We start from the raw sequence: 17,404 nt of genomic DNA on the forward strand, positions 1-17,404 counted from the left end.
AAGTGTGGGCTGCAGGCAGTGTCCCTAGTAAGTTCCTGGATAGACAACATTTGCTCTGAGATGAGGAAGGAATGACAATAAAGGAGATTAGTGGTTTAGGAAATGAGATTAAAGTGACAGAATTGGAGTAAAAAGCTAAGAGGTAAAATATTGTTAAAACTCGATGCAACAGTTAGAGAAAATCTCAATATATAATTAGCTGTTGTCATTGATATTAGTTATTGCCTCTGGTGCAGAAAGCCAAACCAGCTGACCTGTGTCTGTAGGGTGGGAGTGAAACCCTGGCCTTGTGTTAGTTCATTGTACCAGAAGCTGAACAGACTTGCATTAATGAAGCATAGCTCATACCAAACTTAAAGAATCCCAAAGTTATAAAGAAAAAACCACTCTCTCCTTATCTTACAATCTTGTAGACCATCAAAACCTGTCTTTCCTGTATTCCATTTGTCAGCTTCTGCAATATAGGATGGAAGGAAGCAGATAAATAGCGGTTTATGCATCTGTGGTTTTAGCTAGAGGGAAACTTCTTTAAAATCTGAAGTACGCCTTAGAATTGTATCCAAGGTGGTAACTTGCTATTTTCTACAAGGTAGAAAAGCCTAGAATCTACTTTAGCTGCTTTTTCCTTTTTTTGAGGATTTCTTAAAATAAGAAACCTGTGGTTTCCATTCAGTCTCACTAACCCTTTAGCTTTTGTAATTTACAGGGTTTGGGTGGTAGCTAAACATTTAGGTACATATTTAATAATAATGAAATCAGAATCAATAAACCATGAAAGAAGTATTGCTTTGTAAAAGCTACTTGTGCTGAGGTGTTGGACTTGTTACGTGAACAAGTAAATTAGTTGAATATATTGAATATTAATAGTTGTGGTTGTTTGGTACAATTGAATAATATGAATGGGATTGTCTTATGCTGCCTGGAAAGGATCTCAAAATGTTCTAAACATTTTGAGTTTTTTGGGGGGGCAGTGTGAGGTGTCTGGGTTTTTTTTAGTGCTGTTGGAATTAGGATCTGCTACACATGGTACAATAGGTATATTCATAATTAGGAAAGAAGATGAGTAGATAAATCCACAGCTGTGTGTGACCAGCCAATAGTGTTAGCAAGGTGGATGAAGACATGATCTAAATAAGGCTTACAGGAAGTGCTGAAGGGTTGGAATTTGGCCAGGATGTTCCCCTGGTTGCCTTTTTTTTGCTGTTCTCAAGTACTACTTGTTCATTAAGATTATCAAAACAACTATCTTGGAAAGAGATGGACTAGCAAGCACAGTGTTATTGTAGGGCATACATGCACATGGGAAATAAAAGCTGGAGTTATTTCTGTATTGAGGGCAATTTTCTTGAGATTTCTTTGGATTTGCAGCATAAGAGCAAAAGGGTAAAATTGTCCTAGACTTCATGGGCAAATAGAATCTGAGTAGAAGACAGACAGTCCCTTAAAAATAACTTGGTTATAAAAAAATGAACAGTTCAAGTGATCATAACTGCAGTTGTGGTGGTTGAGAGAAAATAATAACATTAATTGGATTGCTTTTTCAATCCTTTCCAGGGAGTGCAATGCACTATGGTGTACATAGTGCAATAGGTATATTAGTAATGAGGGAGGAAAATGAGATAAATTTTAGGATCATGTGATACTTTTCAGGTTCTTCAGAGTATTCAAACAAGGTAATGTGTCATATCAAATATGCACCTAGTCTAATACTTTATTGTGACTTTATTGATTGTAGGATACTGTGAGAATGGCAGGAATGAAATGGAGCCATCCTGCCAGTCTTTCTCAATGGCAGGTTGTGAGTAGAAGCTCAGGCTGTGTCCATGGTAGCAGCAGGTTGATGAGCACAGGACACAGAGCCCAGCCCTGGTCAGGACAGTGGCAGGTACTGATACCTGGCAGGTTTCAGCAGGCCCTGGATTGCTTGCAAGTGTTTCACTTTTTTGGTTCTGTATAATTTCCTTTCATTCAACTTCCCCCATTTTCTTTTTTTTTTTTTTTCTCTAAGAGAAAAAGTTGTGGTGAATTTTTTTTAGCCTTTTCCTGTCTGGCAAGCATTACAGATGTAAGTGTGCAGTAGCTCTAAGTGGTTCTTCAGCACATGTCTTTAGCCAGGTCCTGTGCTTGTTCAGATTGGCTTCAAGGTGTTTTTCTTGCTGGGGGATTAAAAGATTGTCTGGCAAACTGATCCAGTATCTTCAAAAAAAAAAGAAATCTGTACTTCATAACCCTCTGAAATACTTAATTTCTTTTTTTTTTTTTTTTCAACTTCATAGCCTTCCCAGTCTCCTCCACAAGAATCAAGAGGCTTCTTGTGTGCGCTACCACTACAGTGATAATTCCCTTGTATAGGTTTCTTACAATCCTGGGTGCATTGAAATATAATATAAAAGCATGGCTTGTTTTCTCTCACCTTCCTTGTTGTCTGTCTCCTTTTGTAATGCAAGATGCTGCTTCCCCTCTGCCAAACCCCTGCCCATCAGCCCAACAGAATTTGTGGAGGTGTCATTGGTTTACAAATATGGTCCTGCAGTCAAGTTCAAAATTCCTTTTATGTCAGTATTCTCCTTTTAGACTTAAATTTAGACACTGTAGAAGAGGTCAGGCAGCTGGATTAGATGATAATTTTAGGTCTCTTCCAACTGAAATATTCCATTCAAAACTTAGTTTGCCTTGATATCTAGATGTAGTGCAGGTGAATAGAAAGTTCTACCCAATTCTTCTGACAGCAGTCACGTAATGTGCCTGAACTTTGACTTTGGCTCTGCCCTTTATTTAGGGTGTGGTGTTTCATGCCTATCTCAGAGGATTTCACACTGTGCTGTAATAATTTACACTATTGCTTCCAAGTCTAAGCTTCTTTAAGCCTGACTTATATTTTAGTAGAGGTGGAACCCATTCTTGTGGTTTGGTTGCTTTTTTTTTGGTCCAAAACCACTGGTTGGTGTTTTGGAGTATTTAAAGAAGCAGGAAACAGAAATAACTTTATCTTTCAGGTTTTTTAACACTCATGTTCAGCATCCTGAAAAATGTCAGTAATGTTTCACAAAAGAGTTCTTAGTCATGAGGTTCTCAACTCTATTGGCTGAGCTTTGTGTCTGGTGCTATATTTGTTCTGTGTCTCTTACCCACAAGTGCTGCTGTTACTGGCTGCTCCTGCTGTGGCCCAGGCATGCTTTATAAGAATTTCCTCCTCTACAGCTGGCCTGACAACCAGGGACTGCCAGCTGCCCTCTTTCCTTTGGGATCCAAGGTTTTCCTCTGCCCAGGAGGACACTGACATCTAGTGGATGGGTTCCACTGACACAGGGCAGGAGAGCTGGCAGTGGAACCCATCCACTGACAGCTCTCCTGCTAAGCCAGCTGCTTAGTGGCTGTCTTTCTTCTAAACTTAATTTTTCTTTCATTTAGATCCTTGAGGTTGTTAGGAAAAAGGGAAAAAAAGGCAAAGCCCAGTCAATTTTATGTAACTTCTGGAGTTTAAGGAGAGATGTCTGTGCAGTTAAAGTAGTTGTGTTTTGTTGTTGGGTTTTGGCATTTTTTGTTCCTTCAAGTCACCAGCATATGAGCCTCAGTTGTTTGTAATACAATTATTCAAGTTAGGACATTGGCAGTTGTCCTCCCAGCCTGCAAAGAACATAAGATATCTTTGGAGCACAGCAAGAGGTAGATCATAAAATCATTGAGTGGTTTGGATTGGATGGGACCTCAAAGATCATCTAATTCAATGGCCCTGCCATGGGCAGAGACATCCTGCTCAAAACCTTACCCAGCCTGGACACTTCCATGGATGGGGCACCCACAGCTTCTATGGGCATCCTGTTCCAGTGTCTCACCACCCTCACAGTAAAGCATTTCTTCCTAGCATCTTAGGAAGAAATATATATTTCTACAAGGAAGAAGAAATATATTACCTTATATCTACACCTGCTCTGTTTCAGTTTGAAGCCATTGCCCATGTGCTGTGGCTGCATGTCCTTGGAACCAGTCTCTCTCCATCTCTGCTGCTGGCTGCTCTGAGGTCTCCTTGCAGCCTTCTCCTCTTGGCTGAACAACCCCAACTCTCAGCAAATGTTCCAGTTTCTCACCTCTGACACAGACAGTGCCTCTGAGTTTTCTCCAGTTTTGTGCCTGTTCTTTCTATGAAACTTGAAGCCTGATAATTGCCTAATAGCTGCCTTGCAGCTTGTCCATGTTAGTTTAACTGGGAACCAAGTAGCAGAAGATTTAACAAAACCACAGATTTTCCAGGAATGTTCCTAAGCAGAGAACAGTGCTTAGAAATCAAACTTATTGAAAATATTCATCAAAATGTTTGTATTTCTTTAAAGACAAAAATAGACATTTTGTTTCTGAAGTAATAAAATCCACATTTCTTTGTCAGTGAAAATAAACACTGCTTAAAGCTTGACAGCAGGAGATGTCTTGCTTAAGTATTGCTGCAGATTATTGTTTGATCTCTCAAGTGTTTAAACTGTTCTGCACTAGTACTCATTAAACAGTAATGGACTGGATTTGGGTTTGTTTACCATCTGGTAACTTTGTAAATCTGGTTACAATGAGACAATTTCAAGGAACTTAAATTAGGACTTAAAGAAAAGTCTTTCAGGCCCCTTTAATGGTACAAGGGTCATAGAAAGTATAGCCTGACATTGCTTAGGATGAGAGTGTTAGACTTAAATGTTCAGGGATTGTTTTTAAAAGGAAAATATTGCTTCCTTATCCAGAGTGAACATAATTTTTTTTTTCCTGAAAGATACTAATATTTGCTCGCATTCTTTGGTTACTTTGAAAGTATCTCCAAATTAAACCAGATTATCACAACCAAAATCATTGCCATAAAAAAGAATTCATGTTTTATATGAGTTACCAGGAAACAAATGTAAAAGCTATTAATACTTTTTGTGTGCATTTAGGCAATGCAAGCAATAGTAGATTATGAATGCTTCTGTCCTAAGAGGGAAATTTCATTAATTTCAAGTTGAATTAGTTTTACTAATTTCAGATCACAAAGAAAATCAAAAGCATAGTCCATCAAAACAGAAGAATCACACCTTTAACTAACTTGTTATGTTAATTAAGAAGAAAAACTTGTTCTTTTCTGTGTCCTGTTGTCTGTTGAGAGTTTATATTGTCTCATCTGTAGTTTGCCAGCATGCTGGACTAACTACTGACTACAGGTTATCAGCAACGATTCTGTGCCTGTTTTCCTTGGTTACTTCTAAAACTCTGGAGTTGCCACTTATTTATGATATGCATTTGTGTTTCCTTCTAGGCTACAACTTTATTTGGCACTTTTGAGGTTTATTCTTTTTTCTTTTACCCTGAAAGTTGGTTCACTTGATTAATGTTATATTCCCATCTTCATCTCTTACTGCCTTCTGGTTTGTCATCAGATGTTTGTTAGTGTGCACCGCTTTGCTGGAGAGGTCATGAAGGAAAATGCCTGCTTGGTCTGGGAAGTTCTTTTGAGAAACTCTGCTTGTGAAATCCCTTCAGTCAGACGATTTTTTTAATAAATTTTTCCTTGTGAAAACAAACTAAAGAGACTAGTCTGGACTGAATTCCTGTAGAAATTCACATACTCTTCTTTTGAATTGGCACCATATCAAATATTTATTTGAGGCTCAGATTGGAACAGTTTCCTTTTCCAAGAAAGGAAGCAGAGTCACATATTCCACATAGATGAGAATTATAGATAAAGATCTTGAGGTGGGATCTGAAGGTGTTCCTGTGTGTTTCTGAAATACCTGGAAGTAAATCTGTCATCTAGAACCTGGAGGTGTTGAATAAAGTTGTTTGTGGATCAGATAAAAACCCTGTGCTATTGTTTACCAAACAAACTATCGACTTGTACATTCTGGATTGTAAATATTAATCTTTTCAAAGCAATGGCAGCTGAGGTTTATTTTAAATTTATCAGCAGCTTGACTGACAAGGCCCTTGTCTGAACCAGATTCAATCTACCAGTTGACTTGAGGAACTTTCTATTTGTTGAAATTGGGCAGGAAGGATTGCATTTTGCACATTAGCTGTGTAGCAAATTTAAGTTGTGGAATACTTAAAAACCTTTAGGTGATTGAGCCTATACTTCATATGAGGTAATTTTTTCCTTGCTCTTCAAAACATAAAAATTACAGAAATGATTGCATTATAAATGTAAAAAAGGCATCTTACAAACTATTTGGAAAATAATTTGGAAAATTTGAACTGAGGTTTTGATGTACAGAATAAAAACTATATATAAAGGCTTTATTGTAGAAGTATAAGGAGTATAGTGGTATGGGTTTTCAACACTGGTTTTAAGAGGATGTACAATGAATGTCTTTTACTTGATTCTTTAGGTACAAGCTTTTGTGAGTCTTCAGAACTAAAAATTTCCTCAAAAATCTTAATGATTTTTAAAGTTAAACTTCAAACTGTTTGATTAAAAGATCACTTTGATTTGCTTTCTGGTAACTTCACTGAGGTATTCTTGTGTTTGTATCTTGTCAAGATCCAGGCCTGCCACAGAGAAAACTGTTTCCTTTTGGATTGGCATGGCCTGGGAGTACCTGGGTTAAGGTTACCGTGGAATTCAAAGTGTTAATGGTATGTCAAACAATAAATGGTTGTGTTGGAGAAGCACAGCCTTTTCCTTTTCTTGAAGTGCTTACTGAACAAAATATGAGGCAAGTAAGAAACATTCTCCTTGACTTGTAACACTATATTAATACCACAATATGTACTCTTAATGGTAATACTGTGCAAATACCTGTGGGTTTTTTGGTAGGAGACAATTGCATGCAATATAACATGAGTGAAAATGATTTAAGGAGCTTTCCTTGAATTCAGCAGAAACAAATTAAATGGCAAAGTTCATATTGTTCAAGCATTTGAACATTTAGCAGTTCTACTTAATGTTCAGCCATTAAAACAAGAACTTTATGGAGAGAAATAATCTAAAGTCATGCATGGAAGTAACTGGTTGTATGAATTTATTGTTTCTGTATTAGCCTTTACTGCTTTGGTTTCATTTCAGTAGTTGCTTTATAGCTCTTTGTGCCAGAATTATGAGAATTTTGTTGGCCATTGGATTCCCTCTGCTGTCTGTTTTTGAAACCAGAATTATGCTTGGAAGGTGTGTGCTTCTGAATTGTTGGGGACAAATTTGTTAGGCAAAAAATGACAGATACTGCAAATGTAAATTTGCAGTGATTACAACACAAAATTACTTTGTCTCTCTGTAAATATTGTGCTGGTAATTAGCTGGGGTTATTACAGTTGGAATCTTAGTACAAGTTTGTGACTTTAATGAGGCTGCTTCTTTCTAGCTCTTAAAATGCTGTTGAACTCTATCATAAATGGCCTCTTTATGACTAGCACATTCCTTGGCTTCCAAACACAGCCTCAAAGAACGGGTGAAAATAGTTGTAAACGTGTTTTCTCCTGATAGTAAAAATGTATTTTCTGTTTGATGTCTTATCTTTTTTTCACAATCCCTTATATATTCTCTGTGTATGAGTTGCTGCATTAGAAGTAGTGATTCAGTATTTGTAAAAATTTTTCTTATTTTTATTTAACATTTATTAAATAGTGGTGGTTTTATTTGCCAATCATGAACTGGCATAACTGTCAGTATTATCAGTATCCTAGTCTTATCTGCAGAATAGTGGGGGTCCTAAATTGCTCAAAGTCTCTAAAAATACTATGTTTCTATACAAGGTTCAAGCTTGCTTCAAAAAAAAAAGTAGTTACGACTTGTGATGAAAGACAAAATTGGCATATTTTTTATTTGAATTGTGTATTAAACACTCAACATGTGCCATTGAATAGCAATTCAGCTGTTTGCCAAGGGATGTCACTGAAAGGAGCAGCTCCTCTGAGCTCTAGAGATGTTTCAGTAAGGTAATTTGGGCTCAGAACTAGATTGCAGTTACAGTGTTTCTTGAGTGCACAAACAGCTCTGCTTTTTACCCAGAGCAGTTTTTAGGCTCCAGCTTTTCAGCTTAAAATCGTTCTCAGTGGAAGTCTTGCAGGGTAGGATCTGTGTTTCAGATAAATTTGCAAGACATGGCTGTTAGAACTCTTTAGGGAAGGCAGGACATAACTGCTATGGCAGACCTTTTTTGAGGGAGTGTGTGTGAGTGTGTGCAGATTTATTAAAAGCTTAAATAAGGTTATTCTCCTGTGCCTTTATTTATGGCAGCTTTGGTAGTGGGGGACTAGCAGGTAGGAAATTCTAGTTTACTTCTGTTGGAGTGAAAGCTCAGTGTTTCCTGTTTCAGTCATAGTGCTTTTTTTTTTTTCCACCTTGTATGAATTGCTTGGAAAACAAACACTGACCTCAAGGAAATGTGTTCCAAGGCGTGGGAAAAGAGGAAAGGTTTTTGCATCTTGTGAAGGAAGAGGGAGGAGAATTTGGGTTGGTTCCCCCCCTTTTCTTTGGTGCTGAGCAGAAACAAAAGCAAGATACATTCTGCATGGATCTTAATGCTTCATGCCACATACTATGAAGTCACAGGCAAGGGAATGGTAAAGACTGTGGGGAGTAATAGGAAGTGATAGATGATGAAATATTTCAGGGAGAATTTATATGGTTAAAAACCCTCAATATTCTTCAGGGATAGAAGCTAGTACTTAGAGCCTCACGCTGTTTGTTGATATGAATTGTACCTCATGTGTATTTGCTGTGCAGGTTTTCCTGTGAATGCTGGTCCCAGGGTGCTTTTGAGTGTTTCAGGATGCTGTGTTGGTTGAGACACAAGCACTGAAGCTGAAGAGCCACAAAGTTGTCACAAATAGTGACTGGTCCAGCCCCTCCTGTGACCATGAAAAATATGGCTTTTGTTCTGTTTAGCTGCCTGATTGACCTGGAATAAAACCTCTTGCCTGTGTGGTGTTTCTTTGTGGAAAAAGTCTCAACTCAACTTTAGATACTTTCTTCTAGGTTTCCAAGGGTTGGTCCCCGGACATTGTTACTTGGTATCTGTTCCTGTTACATCAGAGCTGTTGGGTTTTGAAGTAAATCTGGTGTGTGTAACAGAGAGGAGGACAAATATCTGCTTCATCTCTATTTTGGGTGAAGGACATGGTCTGTAGAAGTTTTCACTCAAATGTTGCACTCACAGTGTAGTGTCACATCCAGGATGCCAAAATTTGATTTACTTCAAAGTCAGAGTCTGGGATAGACTGTAAAGATGGAGTGGACTTTTTGTGTGGTGACCTCTCCTGAATAACTCAGAGTGGCTCTTGAAAAGAAGTTTACCTAGACCTATAACCAATTCTTGTCACATTAATAAAGATTAAATGTGATACTTTTAATATGCCTGTGCTTCTAGCATGCATAAAGCCTAATTCTGAAGGAATAACAGGAAAATAATCCAATGATTTGGAAATTATGATTTTAAACAAAGGGATTCCCTGGTTTATGGGTTTTATTTCTTTGTTTCTCAACTGCTTTGCTTCCATAGACTATTTGGGTTTATATTGTAAAGACAAAAAGTCATCTTGTCGCAAAAAAATTTGAGGCTTATTTCTGTTTTGAATTATCAACAATTGTTCTGGAGTTGCTCTAACACTTAAGAAGCCTGCTAGTTGCAGTGTGTGCTAATGTTAATCTTTTCTGGTTTTGTATCAAGGTATTTCCTAGACTTGAGTCCAAAGCAGTCAACCTTCTAATTGTGTGCTTTCATACTAATAGAAATTTTGTGGTTCTTCACTCATCATCCATAAAGAACTGTTACTGTTTCATTGTCCAGCACATTTTCACTTCTTGTAATGTGTTCACAGTAATCACTGCAATAATGTGAGTGTGCTGAGGAAACAGTATGGTTCAGAGATGGGAAGTTATAATCCCAATTCTTAATGAGTGCGCTGCAGGACTTTCTAAAATATCTCAGAACATACATTAGCAACTTGTTAGCTAAAACCAGAATATGCTTTAGTAATTTAATGTTCTGTTTTGCTCAATTATTTCCTTGCTGGTTGCCAAACCACAGATCTACTTAGTCTTCTCCAACCCTGTAAAATGGGCAGTAGGTACATGGCTTAACTATAATGCTGAACATAAATTAACTGTGATTGATAGTACTGCTAGTTTATTTGCATGTTAATCCTAGTCTAATATAAAGTTTTATATTTATTATAAAATTTAATTTATAAATTTTATATTTATAAATATAGTTTTACATTTCATTTAGAAATGAGGGAAAGGGAAGGAGACTTTAGGCAGTCATCCCGCATTTTGATAGTGTCTGTGTAAAGCTGTCTTTATTGGTAGTGTGGGAGATGTGTCCAACTCTAACATTTTTCTTGGGGAAAATATAGGTTTGGAAAGATAGGAAATGTTGGTTTTACTCTGACAGTACCTAATTCTGGAGAGTAATTCTGCTGGTTGGAGTTTCCTACCTGATTCTGTTTTAATGTGGTACCAGAGACAGTGGCATGTGTGCCTTAACAGGCTGCTTGCAGGATTATCATTTTGCCTTCCCTGCATGATCTACCAGCATTGTCTTCATTGGCTGATACTTGTTTATGGGATAGAAATCTCCAATTAGTCTAGTGACATGAATTCACCTCTTTCCTGGGAAAATGGCAGAGTTAAGATAATGTAAAATCATTAAATGTCCTGATTTGGAAGGGACTCACAAAGTTCACTGAAGTACAACAGCTGCATAGAACATGCTATACAATCTAATACTGCAATAATGCTGTTTTCAGCTGTCTGGGTAATTTTGGAGGGATTTTTCCTCTATGTGGTTCCCACAAGCTTCCTGGAATGCAGTGGGGGTTGTTGGGCTCATCAGAGTCCTGCTATGAAATGCTGAGGACAGAGCTCCCGAGGGAGTGTAGTCACCAGGCCTGTGTGTTAATCACTTCAGCAGATTCCCTTGGAGCACCTGGAGCTCCAGGGTTAGTTGGTGCTGCCAGAAGAGAGTGCCAAGGCAGTGAAAACTCCTCCTTCTCTCAGCTGAGCCTGCAATCTCCCTCCAGGGCTTTGTTTCAGAGAGGTAGGTCCAGTGCAGACTGCTAGCCTGGTTTTTTTGCAGCCAAAGCCATTGGTGAATGTTGAGATACAGTGAAGTTTTATAAAACCAAATCATTCTCCTTTCAGTGTTTATGTTTGGCTAGTGTTTGCGAAGGCTTTTTCCCTCCCTCATGAGGGCCAGGAACTCTGGCAAACAATTACTGTTTGAAAGCTGACAGGAATCAAGGGGGAAATATTGACATGGGTCACAAGTGTATGCTATTTTACAAGTACTCCTAGACAAAGTGGTGTTCACTGTGTTCATTTATTCTTTGTTATTGCAACCTGGAGCTGCTCTCCTGAATAGTCCATTCTCCACCTGAGTTCACTGCCATCAGCTGGTCTTGGTGTTTCCTTGGTATTTCTCACCTCACTGGTGAGAAGGTGGTACAGGAAAACTCCAGCTGGATTGGCAAGGCATTGAACTTGAAATACTTCTGGAAGCAAAGCAGTTTTAGGGAGTCAGAGCCCCATTTGAGCACTGACACCAAAGTCTGCAATGAACTCTGTTGCCAAAGGCATTTTTTCATTCATAGGTACAGAACCTGAAACCTGAGTTATCTGACTATAGATAACCAGAAGATAGTAATTTTGAAATTTTTGTGGTCATTTAGTTCACATTGCTCCATACAGGTACATTTTTTCACTGTATAAGTACTAGGGAATGTACTCTGCCCTGGTGAGCTTTATCTAAATTATTTGAATGAGACCAGAGTTGCACATAATTATTTTTTTTTTCTTCCCTTCCTGTTAGTAAGAAAAATGCAATGCCCACCTTATGATAGAGACAGCTGTCTTATTTAATGAAATGAGTGCATTAATACAACATTTTAAAGTGTTTCCTAACATCTTCTTTTATGCTCTGATTTTTAAGGTAATTTTTATGGAAGCTTTTCTTTGAGTATTTCTTAATGCACTTTGGCAAATTTTGCAGAACAAAATATGTTCCTGTGTGATTGGCACGATGACAGGAGAGCACTGCCACATCTGGCTGTGTGGAGCTTCCTGAGCCTGGCCCTGTGGCCTGTTGTCACATGGCAAGTGGGTGTTGTGGGACACTGCAGCACCTCAGTTCTGGCACTCTGGTATGTCCTGCTCCTCAGGAATGGTTAGAAAGGAGAGTCAGAGAACGTCTCTGTTGTATTATCACTTGTTTTGCCAATTAGAAATGTCTGACAAGGCTTGGGAGGCAGTTTGAAGACTTGAGATAACAAACTCTGGTGAAATATTTGTCTTGTTCTCCTTGAAAAGAAGCCCAGAAAGGAGTCAAAGGAACTTTTATATCTTAAATAAAGTTTATACTTTTGAAGTGAGTTCTTTAAATTTCAGTAGGCTATATAAATGCTTTCTTTAATCCACAAACAGCACTTCTATGATATTAGGCATTGTGTCTTTAAAGGCTTTCTAAAATGTTAAATAAATAAATGAACTGACAATGAAAGTCAAAGATCTGTAATTCCTGAACTGATTGGACAAAGTTCTTCTTAATATGGTAGGATTCCACAAGTTGATCTTGAAAAGCTGGTTTGTCTTTTTGTAAAAACTGAAGTAGATTTGTAGTACAGATTGTAAAACCACTGTGGAAGTTGGAAGTATGTTTCTGAAACTTAAATTGTTTCAAAGATTCATCTCCTCACTGTCACATGTGGTGTTTGTCAGCACCCCACAAACCACTTCTGTCACACAATGAATAAGCAGAATTAAAATTGAGCTTTTCTAATGACTGGAACTAAAGGCCTTGTGAATGCAGCTCTTCAAGTGCATATTTCTGGCTCATCATGCTTGTCTTTGAGCATTTTGTTTGTTCTTGAAAGGACGTGCCAGTGAGGATTTCTGTGGTACCAGGACAGCAGTCCCACTGAGCAGGGGGTGTCACAGAGGCACCCAGGGCTGTCTGCAGGGACACCAGGCTGGACCTGCCATGTCCCTGCTCTTGTGTCTGCATGGAAGCATTTTGGTGCCCAGGTGTCTTCAGGGAAGCATTTGGGCAGTTGGCTGACTTACCCCAAATGAGTTTTGCCTTGTACTCTAGACAGTTGTTTATTGAGAATTAGCTTGAAACTGAGCTGAGACGGATCTTGCTGCCTGTCCTGTCAGCTTAGTGTAGCCTGAACAGAATTCTTTTCTCTCCTGCCCTGTCATTACCCCCATTCTGCTACTGAGTACATTCTCCTCCTCCTGGTCACTCTGGGCTGTAACCTAGGCAGCACTGGATCCTTTGCATCCCACAGCAGGCTGTCAGCACACACTGCAATAGCCTTCTGCAGGAATTTTCTGTTGCATGTAGGGCAGAATCCTCTGCTGAGTCTGGCTCTTTTCCATTCCTCTGGTACTCTGTTCAAAGCTCAGTTTTAAAAATTCTTTCCTTACTCTTCAGTCAATTCTTCCTCTTCCACAGCATGAAATAGATATTATTCTATGTAGCAGATACTACTATAAATTGTAAAGAATGCTCCTTACTTGTTTTGGTTGCTCTCAGGACTGTACTTAGGTATCTTCTATTACCCATGTCACAGAGCAAGTGGCAAACCTGCATTAAAAGCGTGGATCCTGAAGTATTTTAGGAACAGATGTGTGCTAAAATCAACCTGTATTTCATTTCCAGGCTTTGCCTTGGAGCTGAGCTAAGCTAATCCTACTTTCTGATCTGTTTAGCAAACTGCAGAGCAGGGGGGATTGAATCATGTAGGGAAGAAGGCTCTGCTGGATTCTCATAGATTGTTTTCTAGAAAATGAAAGTTGGTAGTAGTCACTCGAGCCTTTTTGGCTTACAATTTGTCCAAATTGTGTTGGTGGAAGTGCATGCCTTTTTTCTTGTGTGCCTTTAAAATGGCCTTACCCAAGAAGGATCATCTTCCTACTTTTTGATACCTAACCTGACTTCCTTGAGTGTCTTCTTTCTCAGGTAAAATAACTTCTGCTTTTAGTCATGGTTTTTTGGAAGTAGTTTTTCTCTAAACTTCTTTTAAGCAGAATCATGGCATTTGCCCTATAATAATCAGTAAGATGGAGGGGAAAACCCTTTAAGACTCACAACCATGTTGGAACAATGCACAATATCATATCAATGACTGTGCTTGGAAAATATCATTGTTGGTCTTTGCTTTTTTTCCCCCCCCCTCTTCATTGGAGATTCATAGCCTATTTCAAAATATTTCTCAGCCTTGCAGTTCATAGCTGGTTTAGCCAAATTTTGTGCATTCATTTGGCTTTTTCTAGACTCCTGGGTGTGCTCAGTCTTAGCACAAGTGATATTTTTTGACTTAGGAAAGGTCAGTGTTATGTAGGGCAGTCTCCTGCATGCAGTGGCATTCTTTGTGTGTGCTGTGTGACAAACCTGCTTTCTCTGCCTGCTGTGTTCAGGTTATGCTGTGAATTTATTTTTAGTGTTGCAAAGATGAGCATAATCTGCCATGAGGGCTTCGGGAACTGTTTGTGTCTTTTTAAGAATTGAATCTTCCTGCACCTCACTCTCACAATACTTTGAGGTTAAATATTTAGCAGCTTGGTCACTGTGTGGTCAGACACTACCACATCTCCAGATATTTATTGTTTTGCTTCATTGGTTAATATTGCAGATTTCTTAAGAAAATTCATTTCATTCATTCAAAAAAAAAAAAAAAAGAGTTGCAGGCTATTTCTGGTGCTCTTTTTAGTGTTCAGTGATTGAATCTGTGATTAAGCCTTGCAGAAGAGGAAAAAAATTGAAAACTGGTGCTTCTTGATTTGCCTTTTTTTTAATTTATCATTTCTTTTTGCTCTGCAAATGTCACTTTTCTGATTTATTAGATGTGTATTCAATTAAATTAATGACAGGTTTTATCCACATGTGCATAGGTAATTTGATTTTTTTTTCGCTATATCCATATAAATTTCATGTTTTTCTCTCTGTAAGAGAGATGGTAAGTTTTATGTGATTTTATTCTTCAGGTTGAGGGTGGGGCTAGGACAATTTTGGACCTATATTTGACCTATATTTGACAATATGCACAATTAGTCACCTCAATTGCATAATAAATTAGGAGGAATTATTGAAGGGCTGGGTTGCGAAAACATTTTGTTAATTAAAGTGTGCAGTGAGTGTCCCAGGTGTTTTCTTCTTGAATTCTTCTAAAGCTACTAAAACTGGCTTACAGACAGATCATCTACTGGCCTTCCTGCCTGTAGGTTGTTGCATAGTCAGTGACAAACAAGGTTTACATTTTTAACTGGCACAAAACCTCTCCCACTGTCCCCCTTCCCCAAAAGAACACAAATCATGAATGTTTTGAGTCTTCAAGTGTACAGTGATGAATTGAATATGAGGGAGGGAAACATGAAGAGTGTCTGTCCTTCCACCTGGGCAGAACATCCTCCCCTGGAGATGCTAAATTTGTTTGGAGCTACTTTCAGTCTTCCTTTTGGCAGTCTTATGCAGCACCACCATGTCAGTGTTGATAGAGTGGCTGGGTTTGCAACCACCAGAGTTAAATTTCTTAGTTCTTTGGTGTTCCTTTTAAATCTGGATGTCTACACAGTTTAAAATAACAAGGACTGCTGGTTCCTCTTGTATTAATTTTTTTCAATGAGAACTTTTACTCCTCAGTTTTAAGGTGGCAAAGGCCTAACTTGTTTGGAATGATAAAAGCTGTATTGCTCTTTTTATTTCCTAGGTTACTGGAAGGCAGGGACTGGTTTTGATTATTAGAGATTTTGACTCTCTCACACTTGTAGGATTTGAAATAGATGGAGGGGGAAAGCTGACATACTGTTGTGAATAGAGCAGACCTCCTGTCACTCATCTTAATTGTGAATAGCTTGTGTCTGAGAGACAGGGACCTTCTTTCTTTGAGCTTGAATCTCCACAGGAGCTGGGTGTTAGCAGTTGGCACTGGTTAAATGTAAGATTTTGCTTTCTGTTCAGTTGTCAGTGCTGGAAGCTTGGTGCCTCAGAGCCAAGTACCAGCTGTTCCTGAGCCAGCCCGTGCTGTGCTCTTCCTCCAGGTACCCTGAGATATTTCTGGTTCTCACAGATATTCTTAATTAAATTGTTACTCAGCAGGGCAATGTATTGTCCAAGTAAAATATGGCCATAGTTCATGCTGGTGCTCCAGTGGCTTTCCCAAAATTCCATGTCTCATGCATAGAGCTGGCATCAACCTGGGTATGTGCTACCTGTTGATGTGCTAAAAGTACTAAAGTAAAGTACTAAACTAAAGGTGCTTAAACTTCATTGTAGTGAATATCATAAAAGGAGAGAAGAGACTTTTTTTTTCCAAGTGATCATTTTCGGCAATGAAACTAATCCCTTGTGATGTTTATCTTGAGGCTTGGAAATTTAACAATTTAAATCTTTTATTCCAGAGGTTAAGAAGATTATCAACAAAATACAGAACAGAGAAGATCTACCCAACAGCCACTGGAGAAAAAGAAGAAAATGTTAAAAAGAATAGATACAAGGATATATTGCCATGTAAGTCTGATTTACATGTTGATAGAGGACAAAGGAATAGACTTGTTATTCTCCATGTATTTTGAATTTTACTTTTTAGTTATTACTGAAAGGCAAAATTGGAGATAATTTGCTGACAGATGTCTTTATTTTTAACTTGGAAGGCAAAGTGACTGAATGTTCTAATATTTTATCAGGAGAGATATCACCCAAAGATAAAGGTGTTCTGATTCTGAAGCTGTATCGAGCTGACACTTTAATTTTAGCTCAGAGTAGCTGAGAATTTTACTAGATGCTTAAATGTATGTTTTCCTTAGGACCATGTTATTCATGACAGAAAACAAACAAATGTCAGCATATACTATAGGTGAAATTCTAAGGAAGCTTAATGAACCTGTTGTATGTAAAATAGATATTTTTTGCCTGTTTGTATCCTGCAGATGGTGTTGAAAAACTTTCAGTGCTGGATTAGCTTTGGTTTCTATTTTGCTAGAGTCTAAATGAAATTCTTTTTAATGTGTGGACACAGAAAGCAAAAGTCAGAGCACAATTTAGATTTTAAACCCACCACCATGTGGATATTACAGATCCACATGAAATGACAAGACTGTTACATGGTAAGTTTGTGTAGCTCCTGAGGCACAGCTCACTGTGCCTCTGGATCTGAACAGCTGGCAGTGAGATTAAAGGGCAGTCTTCTGACAAATGCCACTCCTCTTGTCCCAGAAGGTCAGCAACAGGTCCACTTTACTCTGCTTATTAGTTGGGAGGAAATGTTTAGTAGGTAGAGTGAAAAAGAGAGAGGAAGTCGTTACTGTCATCTTGTTAACAGTGTCCTGGCATTTTGGTAGATCGTGAACAATACAGAGAAATCGTGGTAGCAGCCAGGCTGAACTGGTGAGACAGTGGTTTTATTCCTGTGGAAATAAAAGCTGAGCCACTGGGATCTGGGAGGGAATAAAGCC

The 17,404-nt window shown here is 38.4% G+C and overlaps 1 protein-coding gene across 1 annotated transcript in view; it reads left to right on the forward strand.

Moving 5' to 3' along the window:
* The window catches only part of PTPN12 (protein tyrosine phosphatase non-receptor type 12), a 69,310-nt gene that overhangs the window by 15,415 nt on the left and 36,491 nt on the right, over positions 1–17,404 (forward strand). The window contains exon 2 of the mRNA XM_064702918.1: positions 16,352–16,460. Within this exon, the coding sequence (XP_064558988.1) occupies positions 16,352–16,460 (109 nt within the window). The remainder of the gene's footprint in view (positions 1–16,351; positions 16,461–17,404) is intronic.

The sequence above is a fragment of the Zonotrichia leucophrys genome, chromosome 1A (assembly GCF_028769735.1).
Source record: "Zonotrichia leucophrys gambelii isolate GWCS_2022_RI chromosome 1A, RI_Zleu_2.0, whole genome shotgun sequence".
NCBI lineage: Eukaryota > Metazoa > Chordata > Aves > Passeriformes > Passerellidae > Zonotrichia > Zonotrichia leucophrys.